Raw genomic sequence first — 23,916 nt, 5'->3', positions numbered from 1 at the left:
AAACAACTTCATAGATACAGCTCCCATGTTGAAAATTCAGTACGAGAATTTGCATCTTGCCTAATGATTGCCATTTTTCTAGTAAAAAGATTTCTTTTTACTCATGTGTATGTTATTAAGAACAAACTCTTTTGTCTTTCTTTACCTCTTACTGTTTGAGGCCATTGGAGAACTGTCTGGGTGTCTGAAAACATTTACAGAATAAATACTGTACTCATCCTTGCCCCTCTCTGTATGCATGTGGTAGCAGTTATAGTTTGATGTTTACCTTCAGCAATAGCACTGAAACACAAAATCTAATGTTCTTAGACTGGAAAAGTCTCTTTGGCTCCCAACTCTTGAGAATAAATGCCATCCTGCTTCTGGAAAGAAGCTTTAATTTTGTTATGCATAAAATAATTAGAAAAAATACTCAGTATGTCTGTCTTTGCAGAATTGTTGTTCTAAGCCCTAATTAGTGCTACTCTAAATCTTGCAGGACTGTATTGAATATAAGGATTTGTTCGGAGCAAGTACAGCTGTAATTAATCTTTGCATTCCCATCAAGAAATGCTGGCACATGCTGTGAGAAACAAGGAAGGAAACTTGCAGTTCAGGCTGTCTGAGCCAGTACCCAACTGCAGCTAAAAACCACTGGAGTAATCTCTTTATCCCTTTCTAGTGTGCAGGAAAGTTCTGGGCAGAGACAAACCTAATGCAGTGAGCAGCCTTTAGCTTTTGATTATACTGTTTAATTTCCATGTTCAGAAAGTTTCTAATAGATCTCAATAATTCAAGAGACTTCAAAATTGGCAACTAGTATCTCAGTAGAGATTCCCACTAATGAGAATGTGTTCCAGAAATCTGAGCAAGTTAAGTACATTTAAAGGTGCACTCTTTGTATGGCGAAGGGAGTCTAATAAACAGTTCCCCGCTGAAATTTGGTGGAAGCAGTAGAGAGCTTGTATGTTAAGTAATGAGCATATGCATAGGTTAAAACCATGGTAGCACATTAGGACAACTTTTATTCTAGTTGCAACAAAATACCTGCATTATGCAGAGACATATATGTTGATATTTATCTGTTTACGCTGAAGTCTAAAAACAAAGAATATTGTTTCTAGTGGAAGGGCTCCACGTGTCGGACTGGTTTCAACCCTTCAATCTCAAAGATAGAGCTGAAATGGAGACTGTTATATTTGTATTCCCCATGATACAGGTTTTCAAAGTTTTTGGTGTATTAAAGCTACGTGTGCTTCTTCAAGATCTAACAAGGACTGTCATAGCTGTGTAAAAGAAGAGAGGGATTCTGCTGCTTTCTGGGCACTATATTAGCAGTTTTCCCACCCTATGGCTGGTTTCAGGAAATTAGGTGAAACAAAAGGCACGGCAAAAGAAGAGGTGAATGGTTTTGTTAAGCCCATCTCCCTGACATGGCTCACTCTGTGCTCAGAAAAGCAATGCTGACGATGCACTTCAGAAAGTTCCAGTTTTACAAGTCAGCCTTTTGCACCTCATTTGTATGTTCTCTGTAGTAATTCAGCTTTCTTTCATATTGGTACCTCTCCACCTAGAACTGGACAGCAAGCAAGGGTGATCTTAGTGTCTTTCTAAAAACAGTTAGAGGTTAAGGCTTGAATTTTTCAAAGGGGCCACTGAATTTAATAGGATAATGGGTAATGAATGCTTTCAAGCTTTCCTGAATATCCTATTTTATATAAGCTATGTAGGATCGAGACAAAGTAACAAGCACAGATGAACAAAGAAGCAAAACATTAAAAACTAGATATGTTTTTATGAGGAAGTCTTACTGGCATATCTCCTGGATTTTTATACTTAAAAGAGAAAAGATATTTGAAGTTGTTCTTAACTTGTCACACAGTGAATTATATTTAACGGGCCTATGTTCTTTAAAAGACAGGACCTGGCAGAAAGCTGAAAAGGAAAATGCAGGTAGGATAGTTAGGTAGTAATAACTTGCTCAGTTGGCTATATTGTATTCTTGCTAGCTATCCAAATCTTGATCCTTTTGCAATGACTTCTTGAAAAGATCGTAATTTTCTTTAACCTACTTTTCTTGTGTTATCTTCCCCTGCTCCTGCTGTCTCCCTAACAAGCCTGCTCTGCCTTAAAACATCCAGTGTTGTACTCAATGTGTCACGCAAGGATAGAGCTTAACTTGGTCTCTAGTTCCATGATAGAGTAATCACAGTGAGCAATAGGAAATGGTGGTTTAGGGAGTTGTGCTTTGCACTATGCTCTTGCTTACGTTGGCACAACTGTTTTTTGGAAGCTCTGCTGTAAATTGGGAAGCTCATCTGAGGCAGAGTGCAACCCTATGACTGATTGTAAGTGCAGCTGAAGTAGTGACATGCTGTGGCGTTGGTGAAGGAACAGGCAGCTGCCATCTAATGATCACGAGCCACCTTAACCTGGTGCTTGCCAAGGAATGATGGCAATGTCTTTATCTCCCTGATCCTTCATCCAAGCAATGGTTCCTTTCCTCCATAAATCTTTCCTGATGCTAAATAAGATGCCTGTACCTTGAGGATGCTGTTTAGTTTTAAAAATGTTTGTGTTCCAAGTTATCAGAGCATCTGAAGTGTTCGCATACTGTTCAAAGTCAAGGCTCCATTTCACAGGTATTGAGTGTAGAGGAGGAGGTGGTGAGCAGAGGGAGGGAAGAAACACAGTATTTGACTCTTTACTTTTGAGTTTATGTGAAATGATAGCTGTGCAAGAGTGGAGGTTTTCATAGGTTAGATGACTTAAGGGTGCATCTGAACATGCTACTGTTCCAGAAAATCTCTCGAGGTTCCATACTGCCACAAACTGACCAGTTGATAATTGAATGCTAATGGAAGGAGCAGAGCTGTCAAGTTGTCTTCTCAAAGGAGAAGAGTAAAGTTAGCTCAATACTCTGCTGCTCCTTTTTCTGAACCTGCACTAGCTGGGAAGGCTTTCTATTACAAAGGCAGAAGGCAGCGTGATCTCCACCTTCTCATTAGTTTGCAGCTATACTTAAAGCAGCTCTGTGCAGTAAACCTGTTTTGCTCTATTATTGACTTAGTATTTGGGGGAGGGGAGGAAAACTTCCTGGAAACATCATGCAAGATTTTCTGTTTGAGAAAGTGGAAAACATGTTTCTCTGAGAAGTGATTTATTGACACCTTTCAAATGTCTCCTCTGTATACAACACAGATTCCTGCAGTTCAGACTGTGGCAGACTTGTGCTTCACTTGGCTTTACTCCTGAACAAACTGTTGGTGTTTGTCCTTAGAAGGTCTGCTCTCCACCCCGCCCCCAAACCCTCTTAATTTGACTTGCTTTCCTTGATATTCACTTAATTCTACTCTGGAAAACTCAGTAAAATTTCAAACTGAAAAAATAGTGGTATATTGATGGAACTCTTCCCCATTGAATTCCATCTCTGAATTCTGCGTACTTAAGACTTTGATCCATCTAGTTTCAGTCTGGTCAGAGTACAGTAATGATGTTAGATGTGGGCAGGAGGCAAAAGAACCACCTACTATATCCTCTTTTTCTGTCTTCTTTCTCCCAGTCCAGCACATGTATTCTAGGTTGCAAGGAGTTTAGATGGCATGGCTGGACCGTTTCGTCTTCTGCAGTTCAGTAGGATGTGACTGGGGCTTTAATTAGGGGTTTTTTTTTTTATAGGCTAGTCTGCTCAACAGCTTGTAGAAGTTTGTTAAACTCATTTCAGTTTCCACTGTGGCTTGATTAATTTACATGGGTAGATATGAGGCCTTAAGGATGGAAGCTAAGTCACTTATTTCAAATCACTTATTTCATCTTTTGACTTGTTTTCAGATGCTTATAGTGCTTAATTTGTATAAAGCAGATGCATGTGAGGGTGAATAAAAATAAAGCTTTCCATTTGATACAAGACTTCAACATTACTTGTGGGCTTTTTTCCTCCATGGTAAGTCATTTCTAATAAGCCTGAGCTTCAAGATAGTAGCTTTATAATGACTGAGGACTGTGTCAAAGGGCTTGGCTGTAGATGCACATGAAAATAGGATGGAGTTGCACGTTAACACAGCTGTTGTTCATGCAGTTACCAACTCCATCTCACCTTGTGAGTCGTCGCTCAGGGATGTTTAATCCTTTAGTGAATGAGTACCTGAACAGCTTTAATTTTCAGCTCAGGTAAATCCATTCCAATTTTGGTTTCATAAGTGAAAGTGATGATGTGAGTTGTGTGGTAGGATGGATTAAAGTGAAAAATGCAGGAAAAGCAATCCTGAATGTTTTGAAAGATAATAAATTCTGAAATGAAATAGAAAGAAGTTTAGGTTACTTGAAATCTTCAAACTAAAGTATCACTAGTGCTAAGGTTTAAGTGGAAATTTGGAAGAGCTTCTCCTCATGCCAAAACAACCTTCAGTAGGGGAGACAATCTTTGGAATAATTGATATGTTGTGACTGGATGTGAATAAATAAAAAGTGTTTTGAGATATTAGCTATAAATCAGATCACAAAACTTGACTTGATTGTGAATGGAAACAAGTTTATTTCAGATCACTAAAGGTTGTTTGAGGTTCACTATCACTCATCTGCTGGACTCAACATGTGATGTTGTCACTGGCACTGGAGCAGGAGAGATGAGGTTATAGGGAGGGCAATCGCTTCTTGGGTGAAACCCTTTCTCACACACACAAAGTACAGCTGTGAACTAATGAAATAAGTGTTCTTGGCATATGACATGAGCCAACTTGATCACTAGTGATCTAGGGGATTTACAGGTGCATGTAAAGGTCAGACTTCATAGAAGGCAATATCAATCTCAGTGTAAGTGGGTGAACATGAGATGTTGAGTAGCTTCTCAGTGCTGAGAGCAAGCTAGTATACAACGTGAAATTCCACTGATTTGAGAAGTCACTGGGAAAGCAAGCGTAGTAACAGCTGGCAGAAATGGCGCACTTCATAGTTCAAAGTTGGTCAGTCTCTTAGAATTAACAAATACCGAGCTATTATTGAAAAAGGAGAAGGTTTTTGTTTCTAGGGCAAATGATTTTTGAAAATCCGACACGGAAACTGGCTTGAGGAATCCCTCAGACTTGCGAGCCTTTGGTTCTCTGTAGTGGAGCCTGCTGAATGCTGAGGTAATGGGCATGATGAAAAACTTCAGAGTAATGTAAACAAGGTGGAATTTACTTTTTTTTCCTGCACTCTACTGCCTGCATGCTTGGTTTTATAGGAATCAAACTGTTAAATAGTACACCTGAGTGCAACTAAGACTTAACTTGCATTTTACCTCAGTCTGATTTCCACCTAAAACCTAACTTTCGGATACTGAGCAGCTTTCTGAATCTTGCAAGACCATTGTTTTAGTCTACATTGCATCTAAAAAAGTCTTGGTTGTATACATACAGACAGAATGAGAAAATCTTTTTTAAAGCAAATTTTTAAATAAGTGTGAGGGATAAATGACTCTTTCTAATCCTTATAGTCACCTTTTAACAACAGATGTAGACAAATTTCAGTAAAACATGTCTGAGCTGATGTTTCCACAGAAAGTGGAGCATTAGGGCACTCTGCAACAAATGCTTTGGTGTAGAAGTGGAGTAGGAAGCACCGTTCTGCGAGATAATCAAGGTTATGCCTGTTGTAAATGCATTCAAGCTGCTTAGCTTTCCAGCTGGCCACCTGCCATGGAAAAGTCCAAGCTCAACATTCTCTCATGGCTGGTGTTAGCTGTTTTTTCAGCCCACAAGATCTAAGATATTTATTTCCCATCCTTTGATCTGATAAGATTTGAAAGGGAAACTCACTGGTAAACTTGTGATTTAGTCTTGATCAGATAGTCAGCACTGCTGACTAGATTAATTCATAAGGTAATATTTTTTTTGTCAATGTCTATTCTAGTTCTGCAGATGTCTTCTGTAAACAAAGCAAGTTTCAGGTTTGCATACTGAGCTGCTGAAAACAAAGCATGGAACTAGGATCACATAATAACATGATTGTGCATTGTTCCTCGTGCTTTGTAAAAACATCCAGTTGCTTCTAAATTCTGAAGTGTTAGTTGGAAATGCCCAATTTTGCATGGCAGCTGCCCACTGAGAATAAATGGGATAATTTGCTAGTGATTGGCCAGAATCTTGGATCCATCCTGCCGTTTACAGCTCAGGACTTTAACTGTGGCAAGATTGCTGCTTTCAGTTGCCTTCTCTTGTGTGTTTTAGCTGACTGTGCTTGGAATGAGAAGTTGAGTTGGCGCGCGTTAGTTCAACTTCACAGAGAACCTCCGGTGTTTGAGATGAAAGGGTTCTGGCAGCAATTTTAGACAATGTATTCGCTTAGACAGTTGGCAGGGAAACAGGAAGGAATCCTTTCATGGGATGCTTATGACTAGGTCTGTCGCCCACTCGTGCCAGGATGAGTGTGTGGGCACACTGCTGATGTTGGATACAGTAGTCAGACTTATTTTTTGTCATTTAAACATAACCGTGATTCTTCCACATGAATTGGGTATATATCCCCTTGCATCTACTCCTTGAATCTTGCTAGCTGCTAGTCAGTGAAGGCTAGGAAATGCTAAATCACTGTAGCTAATGTGCAAGTCTGGGTAAGGATTTTTCTAGAATTAAAAAAAAAAAAAAACAATAATTTGACCCTTTTGTATTGCACTGTGGTCTTTGTTTTGTTTGTGGCCAGTACTGTTTTCTCTGCTGTTTGCACCTGCTTTTCCTCCAGTCATTGCAAATCTGTGAAGCAGGAATAGCAGTGATGAAGAGACCGTAAGTAGGAGTAAAATCAAAATGATAGGGATTTTTGTTAATGTTTCTTGAAGCTTATAGTGTAGGATGAGCCTGCCTTAGTCTATTAACAGAAAATTCCTTTCCTCCTTGAGGCACTGTTGCTAGTGTGCATATTTGAGACAAATGGACAGAATTGTTAAGTAGTATCAAGAGTAATTTCTCATCTACATCCTCTTGAGGTAGAAATACCTAGAATTTCAGGAGAAAATGTAACATTTTTTTTTCCCTTGCAGCACTTTCAGAAAGAGTTGCTGTATTTAATTGTAAGAGTTGCCCTTCACCACAAGAACTCTGCTCCTATTAAGTGTTTCTTAGCTGTGAGGCTAGAATTTCACTCGGTCACAGGGATCCACAAATCTTATCACTGACATGGGAGGTCAGATTAGCCTAGACTTTTGGGGGAAAATTAAATAAATACTTATCACCTTTTTTTTTTATCCATGTGCTGTAAAGCATACAGTTTAGGCAGTGTCATGTAGGATGAGTTTATAGAAAGCCATCCTGACTTGGACAAACAGATTTTTGCATTGCCTGTTTGTACTGAGCTGACAAATAATGAATTTTTAAAGTATTTTCAAACTTTAACGTCTGATACCTACACTGTACAACTAGGCAGTAGAAAGAAGAGGTAGTTTTTAGAAGAAGCTTGGAACCAAATGGTACTTTTTTGTAGTTGATATGTTTGTAGGGTACAGATAGCAGCAACTTGGATAAGCACTGGAGTTGCTGGATGGGAGCCAGTAGCTCAGTCTGTTGTTAAGGAGGAAGTTAAATAACACTAGAGAGATTTGATAGTTAGAATTCTGTATGGCTTAAATACGGAGAAGTGGTTAGTCTCTGCCTTGGAACTGGTGATTGAATGAAAAATTAATGTTTGTCTTGTGTCAATAAATTTCAGAGCCCGGACAGGGTATAGAATATCTGTAGAACAGAATTACAGCGTAGAATGGGCATCAGCATTTCAGGGCAATTTAGGTTACTTCAGCATCCTTCTGTGAGTGAATTCTTGACAAGCACAGACTTGCTTATATCCTTGGGAAATAATACTTAATTCATCAGCTGTCACAGAGAAGAGAACACACTTTTGGCTGTAGTAAATCCATGCCCTGTTACCAGTGAGGTTGAATAGACGTGCAGATTTAGAAGTAATCTGTTGGAAGAGCCTGCAGGTTTGGGGAGGGAGAGTTGTTTGTTTGTAGTTGCCCCTCATGAGAATTTTAACCCTGGGTCTTCAGGATTTGTAAAGGACTACTACTTCCCTTGGATAAAACCAGGGTGTGGAACCTGGAGCCGTGTCTGCATGCTCACTTCCAAGGGATATATATGTTATGGTGGCAGGATGTTAACCTGCTTGTTGCATCCAGTAGGTCTCACTAAGAAAAGCATTTCCTGTGTCTCTCTTTGCTGGTGAGGTTTTGGGTTCCAACCTCAGTACCCAAAAACTTGGCTGATCTAACATCTCCAACATTTTCAAATGCTAGTCTCCTGGTTATTTTATCCTACTTCTGTGTTCGAAACCTTGCTCTTCCCTTGGGCCTCTGCTTTGGGTATCTTGCTTTTATAAAACATCTGAAATGGTAACATTCAAACCCCTTACTATCAACAGGTGATCGACATCCCAGGAAACTTGGGAAAAATGAGGTCTCGGTATTTGTCTGAAAAACAAGGATTTCACTTGCACGTTAGCATTGAAAGTTAGCATTAGCATTGCATTCTGTCAGTATGTGGCTCTGACAGTCCTAATGGAATAGTACCTTATATAAAGGCCAAGTTTGGATGAAATTATGTGTCAATGCTTTAAGTCCACCCCATTCGTGTATCTGAGATCTTGGAGGTTATAGGCTGGGAGATTCCCGGACTTCTTTCTGGGGTCTCCTGGATTTCCTCTGTGCTTCTCAGCCCTGCTGCTGAATATTTTACAACTCCTGAATGGAGGATGGGATACAAACACTGCTGTTCTTTTATCCGGATCACTGTTGCTTTCACCTTACAGATTCAGCTGCAGTTTGTGGTAGTTACTCACAGTATCTGTTTCTCCGTGTGTTTTGCTGTATTTGTGGGAATCTTGTTACATCTGTATTATATGCTTCCTTGAAGTATAACGTTTCCTTCCTGTGTGGTTTAATTCATCATCTGAAACAAGCTAAGACTGACAGGTCTACCTTAAATTGTGCACTCTAAATTTAGCAGCTAGAGAGAGAATGATCAGGAAGGGCTAAATTAATAGTATGTCGAAAAGGCCTTGGGACAAGGAAAGGAAAAAAGCCAATTTGGAACAGAGGGTCCTCTTTCAAGTCTTTTAGTTCTGAGCAGAATTTAGAGGAACTGCTTTTCAGAAGGAAAAGTTTGAAATGAGCTTGTATTTTAGGGAACTGGACAATAGGAAATTTCATTATCATTGACCAGCTGTCACTTTGAATAACTGGCTGAAGGTTAGAGTGACAAGTTGACAAATTCTAGCCTTGCAGAACATTTCTTATTACTGAGTTTCTATGGGTATTTTAAAGCAATCTACGTACAATCTCTTGTGCCGTTATTTTCATGAAATGAATACTGCTTGGGAACTCTGCCCAAGTGTTTTCCTCTTGCTTTTTGCAATGAGGCTATCAATAGCAAAGGAAGTGATGCCAGATTAGTTATAATATTTCTTTAGGGAGATTTCTTATGTGCTATGAACCTAGCCTGAAGGGACAGAGATGTTAAGTTCAATTAGTTATTTTCATGGTAACTTACTTGGTGCTAATGTTAAGATGACATTCATATGGTACAAAATATATAGAATAAAATGGAATAAATATTTCTTCTTAATTTTTGGCCCTTGAGAATGCTGTGTTAAAAATAATCTAGGATATAAAAGAGCAGCTTTAGAGCACTATTTCAGGAAGCAAGAGTATATGTTTACATTTTACCTTTTCTCCCTTTCTCCTCCACTAGTCAGTTTTTAAGCAAATTGTACTATTTTCTTTGGCTTCACTAAACTTTATACTGCAGATAGGACAGTTAAAAAAAAAGAAAAAAGAAAAAATCCAATAGCGATGCTGCATTGTAGAACTTGTGGGCTCATTTTAGGCCTTCTGTTTGTGTTTCTTGATTCCCCAGTTCCCAGATGTGCAGTGACTCATCCTACTGAACAATGGGAACAGCATCTCTTATTCCTTCACTTGGTCCCAGTTGGCAAAACTGTTACTCAGAGGATATGTATTGCAGAGGGAGAAGAGATTAGCAGTGAGAGAATGAATCATCCAAGCGTTTGTGGTAACTCTTGTGTGGTGAGCAAGAAGTTAAGGAAGCCATGTTCTATAATGTGCTCTTGTGTACTAAAAAGGAGTATCTGAATTACGTAAAATTCATAACTCGGAGGTCATTATTCCCTCCCCCACCACTGTCCTGGAAAACACAGGGCATGGATGGGAAACAGCATTTTGACATCTTGATTTATTATCAAGGAAAAAAAATAAAAATAAATAGCTAGCTGGTTTGTATCGACAGCAAAATAGATGATCGTCACCTCAGAGTTTCTTGATACAACTTCTGAAATGTGAAAAATACTAATAGACTATCTGTTAAAAATAAAAAAAAGAAACGTCAGTACAGACATGCTTCACTGACACGCTCTGCTGTGACTGTGACAGAATGGTGCTTCGTATCCAAGTACCATGACGGTTGAAATGAAATAATGTCTTTCAGATTTTAAGAATATTATTTATGAATATTGTTAGAAGGGTTTTTTTAAAGGAAATAGTGTACTAACAGGGAAATACAAGAAGATTTGCATCTTTTTAAATCTGAAATGTCAGAAGCTCAACAATATCCTATGAACGTGGTTGATCTGGGGAAGTTTCTTGAGCTGCCACAGTTTTTTTGACACACCAGCCTGTAAAAGATTGACACATCTGACCTTGACCTTTTTTGTTTGTTTAAGTGAACACACTGTGAGGTGATTATCTTTAGGTATTTAAATATATTATAATTAGTATCAATAGCTTTGGCTTCCATTTCTGTTTTGCTGCTTGCAAGCATAGTTCAAAATAGATTGCAATGTTCAGAAGACTACTTAATTTTTTTCACTAGAACCATTAAAATAGTAAGATTGAAGTTGTCAATCTGTGTAAAGATATTTTTAGTATCTGATGACACAATTGCAAATATTAGCTGCTGCTTCTATAGGACGTCATGCTAGTGAACCAGAAATAACTGGCTAAGATCTGGAAAAGGAAAGCATTTGAAGTGCTAAGCCAGCTTTTGAATGTAGTTGAACGACTAGATGACTTTAGAGAAAGCCTAAGAATTTGCACTGAAAAAGCCAAAACAACTTGTTTATGGTCAGTGTCTTCAAGAGAAAAAAAAAAATAGTTTAACAGGAGAGGGGCAGCTGATACTTTTTGATTTTGATACTAATTTGCCTTGAATGGAAAAGCTACCTTGATGAACAATTCCTGAACTCTTTGTGTGTGTGTGTATTTTTAATATACCTGCATATATATACAGACACATAAGTACATTTGTTTGTATGTGTGTATGATACCCAAAGCATGAGATGGCTTTGCATAAATAATAATTTATTGACGGAATTCAAAATTGCATTCAGGAGCAGCTTGATAGAAAGTGAAATAAACTTAACTTCTAGATCTAATTATATTGCTATCTATTTCCCCGGATGACAAGGAAAAAATTAAAAGCTAAATGAATGTTCTGTTAATACAATTGTTCTGATTAAAAATACTAATACAAAACAGTCATAACACCTGGAGTTTCCATATTTTCTTCATTTAGTTAAATTACAAGTTATTCATCAAGTTGGTTGGTGCTGTCTGCAGCTGTTCTGTGCTGCCTGCTTGATGAACTGAAATACCCCACACGCTTCCCAGAAGCAACCAACTTTTCTATGAATCAGACTAAGATGTAGAGCAAGGTTACTCAAGAAGTCTTTAGAGCAGGAATTGAATCCACACTTCCAGAGGCCATAGCACAGGACTTAATCAGGGAATCAACTTTGAAGTAGGGGGTTTTGAGGGTTTGGGGTGGGTTTTTTGTGGTTTGGGTGGGTTTTTTTTCTCCAGGTTTGTGTGCTTTAATGTTTTGAGCTTTTTCTTAACTTCAAAACCTCTGGAGCTTGTCAGGGATTTGTTGTTTTGACTGGCAACAGATATTTTGACTGAAGCATTGGATGTCTTTGAATTCTGTGCTAGAAGAGCATATTCAGACATCTTCAGATCTGTCAGACCGTGCATATGGTGTTCACACCTGTTCCAGCAACCTGACTTGGTTCCTCAGCTATCCAGATGTTCTGCAATTACTGCTTGAAATTTTCCAGAATGAATATTTGGCTTAACTGCAATGTTACAGAGCGCTGTATAAGAAACTAGAGAAGTCTCATTTTCCCTAAATCACTGCAGAAATGGACATGTATTTTTTTATTAATCAGATTATTTTCTTACCTTCTTGTAAATGTGCAAAATGTTAAACTGATTGATGCGTGGGGCAGGAAATAGGGGAGGCAAAAGCTGTAAATCAGGTAAACTTGCTTGTGTGTCCCAGCAGTTTACATGCGTACAGCTGTTTCCTGCTCTCAGCGGGGGAGGGTATACGGAGAAGGCGAGGACTCTTAAAGCAACTGGGTAGAAAATAGGAACAAGTTGTATCAGAGATGGCCTATTTGCAGTCTTGTTGCACATCTAAAGGCATTGAGTAGGACAAAGCACAATAGATAGAGAACGGTTTTGGGTTTCTTTATAGTTTCAGTGACCTTTTCTTTTTGGGCTCTCCCATCTCCTAAATATGACTAATGCTGTACAGGAAGACCTTTTCTCTTATTCATGCGGTCTGTGATATCTCTTCTGATCCAACCGAGTGCCAGAAAATACAGGAAATTACTTTCACCTTATGAAAATTCATGATTGTAAGGAAGTTTTTAGAGCAATTGTTCTTTGGAAACTTCCCCCCAAAAAAGTCATCTTTTCTGCTAGTGATCCACTGTAAATCTTTTGTGATACATGGTAGCTTTTTGCAAATATGCATGTTCTCTCTTCTTTATGAAAAGATATTCCCAGTTTTAAATGTTAGGAAATAATAAGTTACAGGTCCTTTCTGTCTATGCCTTATGCTGAAAGTACGTATTTGTGCAGTACACTGAATCCTCTGGTCTCCAGTCTCATTCTTCAAAATGAACTGTTGTGGTGGCATCTGTTTACAGTTGTACTGGAGGGAGGGGAATAACTTTATTCTGCTGTCTCAAGCCTATGGTGTAGAGGAGGATGTATGGTTTAAGAATTTTTATTGCTGTCGGAATCTGAGATGATACTTTGAGAATGTTCTCATACTGAATTAGTGACTTGGTGAGGGCACCTACTGTCAGTCCCGTCATTACTGACACGGCCCTGATCTGTGAGAGATAGATATATATACATATATAGAGATATGATGTGTTTTGCTGCCTAAAATTATTAAAAGGCAGCAGGATTTTCCATTTTATCGTTCTTATGACATGGCTACAACTGCAAGACACATGTCCTAAACAATGAAGAATGCTTTCTTACTGAACAGATCATCTTCATCTGAAGAAATGAAAGGGAAGTGTTTGAAGGAGAATGGGCTTCTGCCAAAGATAGTTTCACTCCAGAAGTAAAGTCTTCATCTGTATGGAAGCAATTTTATTACTTCTAAAAAGTATGTGTAAGGCTTCTTGTATCCACTAATGCGAAGTGGCACTTGATTTGAGTGTGATACCCGAGCAAGCTTGTTTAAAAAAATAGACAACAAAATGCAAAACCTCTTACGCATTTTCACACAAGAATAAATTTTTTTGTAAACATTGCCTATATTCTTCTCAATGTAACTGCTAAAGGATTTTGTGCAAGATCAGCAAATCCATTATTAAAACCCTTGAGCCTAAAAGGGAAACTATCGGTAGAAGAGAAAGTCCTTCAGAATGTTCCTTTTTTTTTTTGACAAGCAAGACTAGCTTAAATTATCACAAATTGTAGGTGACGTAAATCTTTCACTTTTCTAAAGATATGCCAAACAGTCTAGGATATGCTTTTGTTCCCTGTTACGATTTTTAAACAAAATACATTTGCTTCTAGTAAATGTGTTTCACTTTTACTTCCACCCAGTGTCAATTAACTGCATTCATCATACAAGAGCAAAAAACTTAATTCCTTAAGCCAAAGCAAAGGACTGACTTTAATAACACTTCCTTTTCACTGTAAAGATTTACTAGATAGCTGAATAAATGCTCAAAGCTATCTACTCAATTTTGATTTTTCTAGAACTAATAGAGAATTGCTTTTGAAGAAATACTACCTTACCTACATGTTGGTAGTGTATTATGGCAGCTCCACCTCATTATCAGCAGTTTATGTGAATTAAGCTATGCAGTACTTCTATTGTTCTAGCTCCTTAAGTATATCACAATGTTGTCCAAGCTTCCACATGTGATATTGCTATCTTAGACCCCAGCGCGTGCTGGAAAGTGAAAACGCAGTTGGATTTGCTATCCTAGAAACAAGCTTAGTTCCCATCTCTTTCCTTTTCCACAGGGTGAATCGGTGAAATACTTCCTGGATAACCTGGATCGGATCGGTCAGCTGGTAAGACATACCTTCTCTTTCTGAACCGAAAGAGCTCAAAGAGATAACAGAAGCCTGGGTGTGCTATGATTAATACTTTTAGGGTGGTTTGGGTTTTTTTAAAATACTAATACATTAAATAACTTCAAAGTTCTTTACTCTAGAAATAGTAAATTCCAGCCTTATGAAACTGAAGCTTAGTATTTGCTTAATCTTTTTTGACAGACAACAAATATTGTTTATGGAAGCTTTATTTATGCACATATTTTCTTTTATCAGTCCTTCTATGCAGTCTCTGAATCTCATTTGCTTTTCGTGATCATCTGATGGCTGGGGCTACTTAAGGTAGCAGAATGAAAAATTACCAAATAAAAAAAATTACTAGCACTTGTAGGATTCAAAATCGGTAATGAAAACATCTGCCAGGAGACTTGGAGGAGAAAGAAGGGAGATGATTTTCCTAAATAGTGACAGTGATAAGCTTCTGAAGAACAGGTCTCTCTACAGCGGTGGGCTGGGCTACAACCTGTGGTAGAACATGTTGCTGTACTCACTGGTCATGGACTGTGAACCTGGAAGAAGTATTTCCACTAAAGCTTGCAAGATGTCCTTTGTAAGAGTAATGAACTGTGGAAAAACTAGATATCAAAAAAAATCCTTTCAGTGATGATTTGGAGATCTGCTTTACTGAACACTACCTAAATGGCAATAACACTGTGGCTAAGAATTTCATAACGATAAAATAGACTTCAGCCTGAAAATGGGAGGCTTGAAAGATAAAAATGTGAACAAGTGAATTGGTCCTATATTTTTATTCTCGTACATCTCAGGATCTTCTATAGCTGTTTACTAATATGTTGAGATAAACGGTCAACAGTCCATTATTTTAAAGTTGAGTATTCATTCTTCACTTGATAACTAAAAAAAAATGGCTTTTGTTGATTTTCCCCCCACCCCCCGCATCAATGTTCTGGCTTTAGCCAGCATTTTTGAAGGACTTTTTTGACGCTTTTCTCCTTTCTTTTACAGAATTATTTCCCCAGCAAGCAAGATATTTTGCTGGCTAGAAAAGCCACCAAGGGGATAGTAGAGCATGATTTCATCATTAAAAAAATACCTTTCAAGATGGTGGATGTAGGTGGACAGAGATCTCAGCGTCAAAAGTGGTTCCAGTGCTTTGATGGAATAACTTCAATTTTGTTTATGGTCTCCTCCAGTGAATACGATCAGGTTCTCATGGAAGACAGGCGCACAAATAGACTTGTGGAGTCCATGAATATCTTTGAGACAATAGTCAATAACAAGCTTTTCTTTAATGTTTCTATTATCCTATTCCTCAACAAGATGGATCTTCTTGTAGAGAAGGTAAAGACTGTCAGCATTAAGAAGTATTTCTCGGACTTCAAAGGCGACCCTCACAGGCTAGAAGATGTTCAACGTTACCTGGTGCAGTGCTTTGACAGAAAGAGGAGAAACCGTAGTAAGCCCGTAGTAAGCCCACCTCCCATCACTTCACCACTGCCATAGACACTGAAAACATCCGCTTTGTGTTTCATGCCGTGAAGGACACGATCCTTCAAGAGAATCTGAAGGATATTATGTTGCAGTGAAGGAGAGCAGCCGATGTTCTGTTAAAATTTGCCGGAGGGTTAGATCAAAGTTTTTATCCTTTCTTTATGGCCCTTGCATGTGGTGTAGGACCCATGCTAATTACTTGGCTCAGGAATGCTGTAAACTAGCCAGTCCAAACAGAGGAGCTATAGGCCGAAGGAGTCAAATGTTGATGTTAGCTACTGAATCATTTGGACTAGAAACACTACTGAAACATGGCCGTTGTAGGTTCTGTATCTAGTTTGGAACGCTGAATAACACAACCACCTTCTGCCTTCTTAGAAAAAAGAAATCTCTGACAAACCATGTATGGAAGACACGTTGGTTTAAATGAATATGCTCATTTTTCAGAGACACTAGTCGTACAAACTGCCTTTTCTTTGTAGTTTGGAGGTGCTGAATCGATCAAACTATTCTAAATGTAATGAGATTGGCAGCTGTATTGGAGAACGTTAATGGAAGTTCCGTTCTTCACCCTTAGGAATATAACCAGATCTTGTGTGCATGTTCAGCTTTGCCAAGGGTCTGGAATCCACTTACCAAGGTGGATGCACAGCTCTTGTCTGAAGGTTTTGCGTGAGTCTCCTGAGGCAAAAGTCTAGAACTGTATAAGGAAACCAGTGTTGGAGTAAATTAGATGGGAAGTTAAGGCCTCGCTGATATGGAGAAGGGTTTATTTTGCACTATGTGTGAAGGGTATTACATCATGGGAAAACTGATTTCCTTGGTGAAGCAGCCTGTGCTAGAGCACCTGACCATGTATCTGCACAGTGCGTGCTCGAGTGAGATGTATTTCATGGAAATTCAGCACTGTTCTCACACCCGCGGTTGGCAGTATTTATGAAGGTTCAGTATCTCGCGTGACAGGGCTTTATCTGTATTCAAAAGTTTGAAAGCTGATTAAACTCTTAAGCAAAGGTTTTGGTAGTACAGCAGCTGCTTGATTAGTTCCCAACAGCTGACCTTATAGGAAGACTGAACACCGTAGAGATCCCAGTTTTACAGCTGCACTGATGTATTTGGACAGCAAGACCTTGCTGTAAAATTAGCCTTTAATCTGTGTCTTAATGGGATCTTTAACCTACAGTAATGCACACGTAATTCTGAGTACAGTCAAGTTTGGAGTTGCCCGTTTTAGGCAATGGTTTGTGTGTAAAATTGCAAGAGGCTATGAATAATGTTGATGTGAACTGTTAACTTCCTAGCGCTCTCGATCTGTGTAACTAACTGTCAGGTGCCTTTTTTGTGTACAGACATATCGGGTCTTTTCCACTACAGTGGGTACATGGACAAACTGAAGATCTGCCTTTTATATCAACATTGTAGTGCTATACTTTAGGTAATTTTCAAACATAGTTTACTGTGCAATTTTTGTCATAGTTTTTATCCAAGAATAAAACCTCAAGGGCTGTTTGTACCCGTAAAAAGTCAGCAGATTCCCTGGAGTTCTTATCCCCTTTGAGCCTGTAATGGCATCTCAAAACAAGCAGCATCTTACTTCAGCTGGTAATCCCGTGGGAAATGTGGTCAAAAAAAGGCCTGCTCCGTTGTCCTTTCATGTTAATTTGGATAAAATCTGGAATCTTTCTTCCCCTCTGAAGCTTGCAGATGTTCATATCGGTATTTTTGTGTAGTTTCCTAATGTAGCAGTCTTTTGGCTTTCTTTGTGCAGGCTTCAGAGTGGAAAAGATGTGGCTATTTCAGCGCTATGTAACGCGCACAGTATCGAGGTGAGAAGCAAGTGAAAAGTTGCAGATGGGAAAATCTAACTTAAATTTGAGCAAACTTAAACAGGAATTAGCTTCCTTGTAACAAGTCTTACTTTTGCCAGGACCAACTCTGTCTTTTAAATATTTATTCATTTTTACCCTTGAAGGGGAAAAATGTTATGTGACTCTAATATTCAGATGGGGGGAAACTCTTAAGATTATTACATTTGAAAAGGTAAATGTTTCAACACAGACTGATGCAAGCAAGTTTATTCGTCATATAAGGTTCATTTCTCTAAGCTAGCCCATTTGTTTGGCTGAAGACTAAGACTGTTTTCAAAGTTTTCAAAAATTCTTGGAGTTCTTGGTAGTGGTTTCCACTTCACACAAGACACTGGGAAAGAGGAGGCGGTTATAGGCTGACCTGACTTCTAAGTTGACTTGACTTTATTTCCTAGTTTGCTGTGAACTTTATTCTTTCACTAAATTTTCTAGATGGGTTACTATTATGTTTGTTTTCTCAAATGAGTTAAACATTCCCTTTCAACTGTATTTTTTCTCAAGAATTACCTCAGTTTTATGTCTGAATCTACTGTAGTTCTACCTGGGAGGCATAGCATGGAATTTCCTGTTTTGGTTTTCTCTTCATGCTCACCCATGGTTTCGTATCCTTAGTCACCTTATGGATTTAAAATTCTGAACAGAGCTAATAATGCAACTTATATTTTAAGTAACTTAATCTGCACCTGGAAAAGAAACAGTATGAGATATCTCATATTGAGCTCTCAAGCATTTTTTTGTATGATATGGCAGTTTTGCACACTAAATCAGAGTTTTAGGGAACCGGTTTGATCACCTCAGGCCCATTATTGCCTTTCTTCTATTTATTGATAAAATGGGCCTAAGTGTGACGCTGTAGACTGCGGATGAAAATCAGTAGTTTGACTCTGTAGGCTCTGTGTTCTGTTGAACTTTGATAGTGATGGTTCGCACCAGGAAGCCAAGATCAGGAAACTTCTTGCAAAAGTCAAGTATTTCTCAAGTTCGCAAAGGATCTGGCCCATGAGTAAAAAGGACTTTTTTTTTTTAAAGTGGCAGCTTTCTCTGCAAAATACACTCCACTTCTTGCCACAACTGTTGGGGTTTTGTGTTTGTTTTTTTTCAAGGTAAGTTGTAGTATAATAAAGCCAGAAAACCATGTTATAGTAAATCAGTTAATTACTAAAGCAGAACTTAGGTAGGTTAGGTTGTACAAACATCTCGGGACAGGCTTGGTCGGTTGCTTAGTCCTTTCACAAGAAACAAATAAAACTTTATTTTAAGTGACATCCTGAAGAAATTTGCAGGTAAACACAGCTGGAGATAACATCTTTTTTTGTTAACTTTATAGGCTTATTGTTCATTTGGCTAGTCAGGAAGTGGGTCACAGGCAGGATGATAATCAGATGGAGACCTTGAACAACTACATTTAAAAAAAAAAAAAAAAGGCAAGCAGCCTTTTGCTGTCCCTCCTCTGACACCCGCAGGACAATGACCAGTGATGGGGTGTTGCAAACGGGTTGTCTTTCGCAAGGACAAAGAGAGGAAGTGCTTGCAGCATGTGCTTGCAGGAGACACTTAGGTAATCTGCAGTTTAAGTAGAAAAACTAAGTAAATGGGAGTCATTTATCAAATGCTACTTTGTATTTGTTGTCCTCAAATCAGGCTTTAAGCTAATATAGCGAGTCAGTACCATTCCTTCAGATTGCAGTGCTGTCATCCCCTGAACAATTCTTAGATGGCATTATGAGGTGACGTGGTGAATTGGAATTAAAAAGGAAGAACAGTTTTCTGTAAGTGACGTATTTAATAGGCAGTTGTCACTTTGATGGAATTAAATAGTTCTTAATGTTGAAAATGAATTAGTATTGATTATGGAATGGAAATTACTGGCCACTCAACTTTACACTACAACTTAAAGATGCTTCCAGTTTGATACAATGAATTGCTCTTAATCTATGCTGCCATAGTAAATAAAATATTTGACTTATTGATAATATATTCAGTTTTTTAAAATACTGCTGTGTAAAACCTAGAACTAGGCATGTTACCAGCATGAAGAAGCTCCTGAAGATGACAGTTTACAGGCTTTCTGAGCTGACTAAAGCCTGAACCCCAGCCAAGCAGACAGAGTGGAGAAACTAACAGCAAAAAAACTGTAGTGAAATGGAGTAGGAAGAGCTCATCTGTATGTGGCACTGCAGACAAAACTGTAATTCCACTAAGATAGCTAAAGTAGTTTTTGGTATGAAAAACGGTGCATTTGAAAAGTGTGTCCTATCCTGTCTGTGTGTTGTGTCCCCATCCCCATGTCCCCATCCCCCCTGGTCTGGTTACTGTAATCGGCAAAGAATTGTAGAATTAAAGAAATTGAAAGAATAGACGTGGAACCACTGAAGAAACGAGCAGCTTTCTTTAGTGACAGACAACTACCTTCCACAGAATATCATTTTAGAAAACAATCCCTTTGCTGCCTTTAGATGGCTGTCTTTGTGGATATTAACTTCATGTTTTGGAGTCTTTTCTATGGATGTACCTCTTTTGTTGTCTTGGGGGAAAAAAAAAAACTTTCTGCTGCATGGAACCACAAGATTTCTGTAAAAAGCCCCTCTGATTTTCAAGCAGTGAGTTCTGACACCTGACTTAGCTTTGCTTGTGTCATCAAAGTTTCAGGAGTACTTACCGGGTTGATAGACAATTGGATGCATGCCAGCTTGAGACACGATATGCAATAACGCCTCCATACACTGCAGCTTGTCATGTAAGCCAAACACTGATCTCTCGTGATGAGAACTATATTGATTCCTGTAAGTTTAGTAGCAGCCTCTTTTTTTTATATCACTTTTCTAGTATAAAATCACATGGTATAGTCAGGGGTTCCAATATAGCACTGCCAACTCTTTACCTCAGTGCACTCTTTATTAATTCTGTAACACGGGAAGTGGTGGGTAGGGTGTTTCAGTAGCAACCATAAAATATCTGTGCCTACTTTTGTAAATGGGCTTTTAACAGATTTCTAGGGAGCATCCATTATGGGACAGGAAGACTGGCATGATCTGGGCCAGACTTGGGCTGAGTTAATACTGACTCCACACACTTCTAGATGAGGACTGTCTAGCCTAGTGAGGAAGTAATTGGCAAGACAATACAAGACCTAGTGCTTTTTAATATTACCTGTTTTGTGATTAGCTGGGGTGATCTCTGCTTTGTGCTGTGAAGTGGGCACTTCTTTGTTTCAATGCTAATCTTTTTTTACATAGATGGAAATGAGTAAAGCCAGCATATTTGGAGCTGAAACTGCTGCTCTCCTAACTAGGTAATGCTATCTCTTTGCTCATCTTCATGGTTGGACAGTTTTGCTTGATTCTTGACGTTTTTATCTTTCTAATGGCATTTGGAAGCAGTGTTGAAGTTTGTCTATGTGTCGATATGCTTGTTTTCTTATTGGGCGTGGGGAGTATGGAGGTACTAGATTGTCAGTGCTAGCGGTTTTGTGCCTGGCTTGATGAACTGTATCACAACCTAGCTCTTGGCATATGTCCCAAGGTCATATCTTCTGTCCAATGTGAAAATATTCACAGTCGGAGAGAAAAAAAGAGCAGCACTGACTTCCAAGGTGGGCATTCTGGTAAAAAAGCCAAAGTATGTTGGAAGGGAGCAAGAGAGGGGAGCTATTTTCTAAACAGATCCCAAAAGCTGATGATGCTTGAAGACTGACTGTATGGAAGTGAAATGCCATCTGCATTGACCCCAAAAGCTTTGAGTGACTCCAGGGAGCTATTGGCTGTGAATTAACAGCAGCGGGCTGGCAAGGCTGGCCCTGCTGCAGCTGCACGCCCTTCCATTGTAAATCTCTCTCCATCTGTTCATAACTGAGGGCTAAAACTCAATTCCTGCTAGAACACGGTATGCAGATCTCTGGCCAGACAGTGCATCTTACTCCTTTCTAACAGCTACTTAAACTTTCTTCAAGATACCGGAGTGTGAATATTTCAGGGAATGGCTAGATTACAGACTGTTTCCATTATTTGAATAAAAACTAATACTGACGGAGAGCAAAATTTTTGGATAAGTAGGACCCAAGAAAGAGCATCTTACAAGGGAAGTATCAGATTTGGAATAGCACTGCTTCTCTTCAATCTCTTGTTCTGAGCTTGTGTGCAGGTGGTTGGACACAAAAGCTGAGAGAAGATAGCAGGGAGAAGGGGGGTGTGGAGGAGAAATGATCTTTTGGTAGTTCACAAGACTTGGAAAGCGTGCTTGGTGGGCTTAGGTTTGAAAACGTGTTGAAACTCCCATTCGCATTGAAGCCATTAACTGTCTTTAGGATAATGAGCGTTTTTCCAGTGAACAGGTTTCGTTATCTGGCATGTGTAATGAGCTTGAATTGATGATACATGTTAAACAGTATTTCTGGAGACTCCACTTAACAAAATGGCTAGTATTTATTGCTCTTGTGATGAGTTGTCTTGTTTATGGAATCAATATGTATGAAAGCAAACTGACAAAACACAAAGTTATCTCGTGACACAATCATGTAGCTAGGAAGCCAATTAATGTTATCTTTTATTCTGCAATTTACTTGCTCTCTGGTGCCTATGCATTGTAACACACATACTATGCAATATCATTCTTTTTTTAAACCAATTCACTGCATTGGGCAAGAAAGGCCTGAGTTTAGCCTTAATTTTCTAATAATTCACAGGAAAGTACTTTAAAAACAGTGGCAAACTAAAAGAAGGTGAAAAATGCATAAAGTAAAAGCACAGTTCCAGACTGCTCACATAAGCGTCTTTCTAGCACCAAAACAGCATCCACGATAGAAGCAGCTACTTGCTGTAATAGTTTCAATTTATGAAAACTGTGTACTAGATAAAATTATATTGTGATGTGTAAAAAGTGTATTTTATAGCTTTGGTGACTTAGTTTACTGTTTTGTATATATGAATTTTATAAATCTATTAAAACTTGACTTGTTATACTGTTCTTCATGGGTTTTATCTTTCAACAAAGTCTAGAGTGACTTTTTTTGCTTTATTCAAAAATATTCTGCAAGAGAGCTGGTTTTTTAAGAAATTCCAGCATGAACTGCATGAAACTACAGCTGTCATGCAATAAAATCTTGTTCTGTAATCTTTACCTGTCTCCCACCTCTCCAGTTCTGGTCTGACTGATTCTTCCTGAGTGTGTCCAGGAATTGAAGGCTGGTGAAACATTAGCCTATATAAAACTTTGAACTCATTTGTCTGTAGCATTTCAGTGGCTGACTTGGACATTAGAACTGATGGGAAGTGGAAGGGGAGACACAGCTAGAGTTTGTGCTTATGTATTTTAAGCTCAGGGAGAGAAGATAATTAAGCCTGTTGAGTTGGCAACACCTGTCAGAGATTCCTCTTCTGCTGTGTAGCATCTGATAATAGCCATGGGAACTATACTTGCTTCTTTTCCAGTGCCAGTCTCCTCTGTTGGACTCCCTTACTCGTGTGCCCTGGTATCTGCACGGCAGTGCAGAACCACTGACCTTTGGAGAGTCATCGGTATCCCCGTCTTACAGTGTTGCCATCCTGGCAGCAATTCTGCCAGAACTTGAGCTCCAGTTCTTAGGAATGTCGTTAACCTTTCCTCACTTGTACTTCGAAAGGTCACATCTGGCAGATTTTTGTGGCAAGTCTTAATTGTTTCTTGTGTGAACTGTTAATGCCTAATGAGTTACATTGGCCAGTACACAATTCGAAACACTTCATGGAGCATTGCTTGTCCTTTCTACTAGTCGTTGGAAATGTTAGGTCCTCGGCTACATCAAGCTTTTGGGAATGGTTGGCGTTCTTCTCTGGAGGTGCTGAGCACTTCCAGGTAACAACCTGTATTGTGAGTGCTCAGCATCTTTGAAAATGAGGGCAGATGAATTGCAGATTCAGTATGCGCTAATAGGAGGTTTCCAGGTGTGATCACATACTTTCTAACCTGAAAAAGCCCTCAGCAACAGCAGCAGCTCCAAGTGATCTCTTTGGTCAGCTCTGTGAAAGTGAATTACCCCTTTTCTGGGCCAAAATAGTCCTGTGAATTACAGCCCTACAAGACAGTATATAGGAGAAGTTTAACAGATTTCTCACTGGAGCAAGGGCTCTTTCTGGCAGTATCTGCTGGAAGGCTTTGGTGGTGTAACAGGGCCATGCCAGGCTTTTGAGACACTTGACCAGCAGACAGGGAATGGGGTTGTTTTAAGTT

General features: G+C 38.9%; 1 protein-coding gene across 1 annotated transcript in view; it reads left to right on the top strand.

The window, feature by feature from the left end:
* Positions 1-22,825, top strand: part of GNA12 (guanine nucleotide binding protein (G protein) alpha 12) — a gene marked incomplete at its 5' end in the record, with an annotated part of 31,306 nt that extends 8,481 nt beyond the window's left edge. The window contains 3 exon segments of the mRNA XM_009320031.1: positions 14,300-14,350; positions 15,359-15,832; positions 15,835-22,825. Coding sequence (XP_009318306.1) covers positions 14,300-14,350; positions 15,359-15,832; positions 15,835-15,939 — 630 coding nt within the window.
* Positions 22,826-23,916: the final 1,091 nt, after the last annotated feature.

Source organism: Pygoscelis adeliae, unplaced genomic scaffold, assembly GCF_000699105.1.
Source record: "Pygoscelis adeliae isolate BGI_AS28 unplaced genomic scaffold, ASM69910v1 Scaffold242, whole genome shotgun sequence".
NCBI classification, from domain to species: domain Eukaryota; kingdom Metazoa; phylum Chordata; class Aves; order Sphenisciformes; family Spheniscidae; genus Pygoscelis; species Pygoscelis adeliae.
The sequence above is the reverse complement of the archived record's forward strand: the minus strand, read 5'-3'. Positions and strand labels throughout refer to the sequence as shown.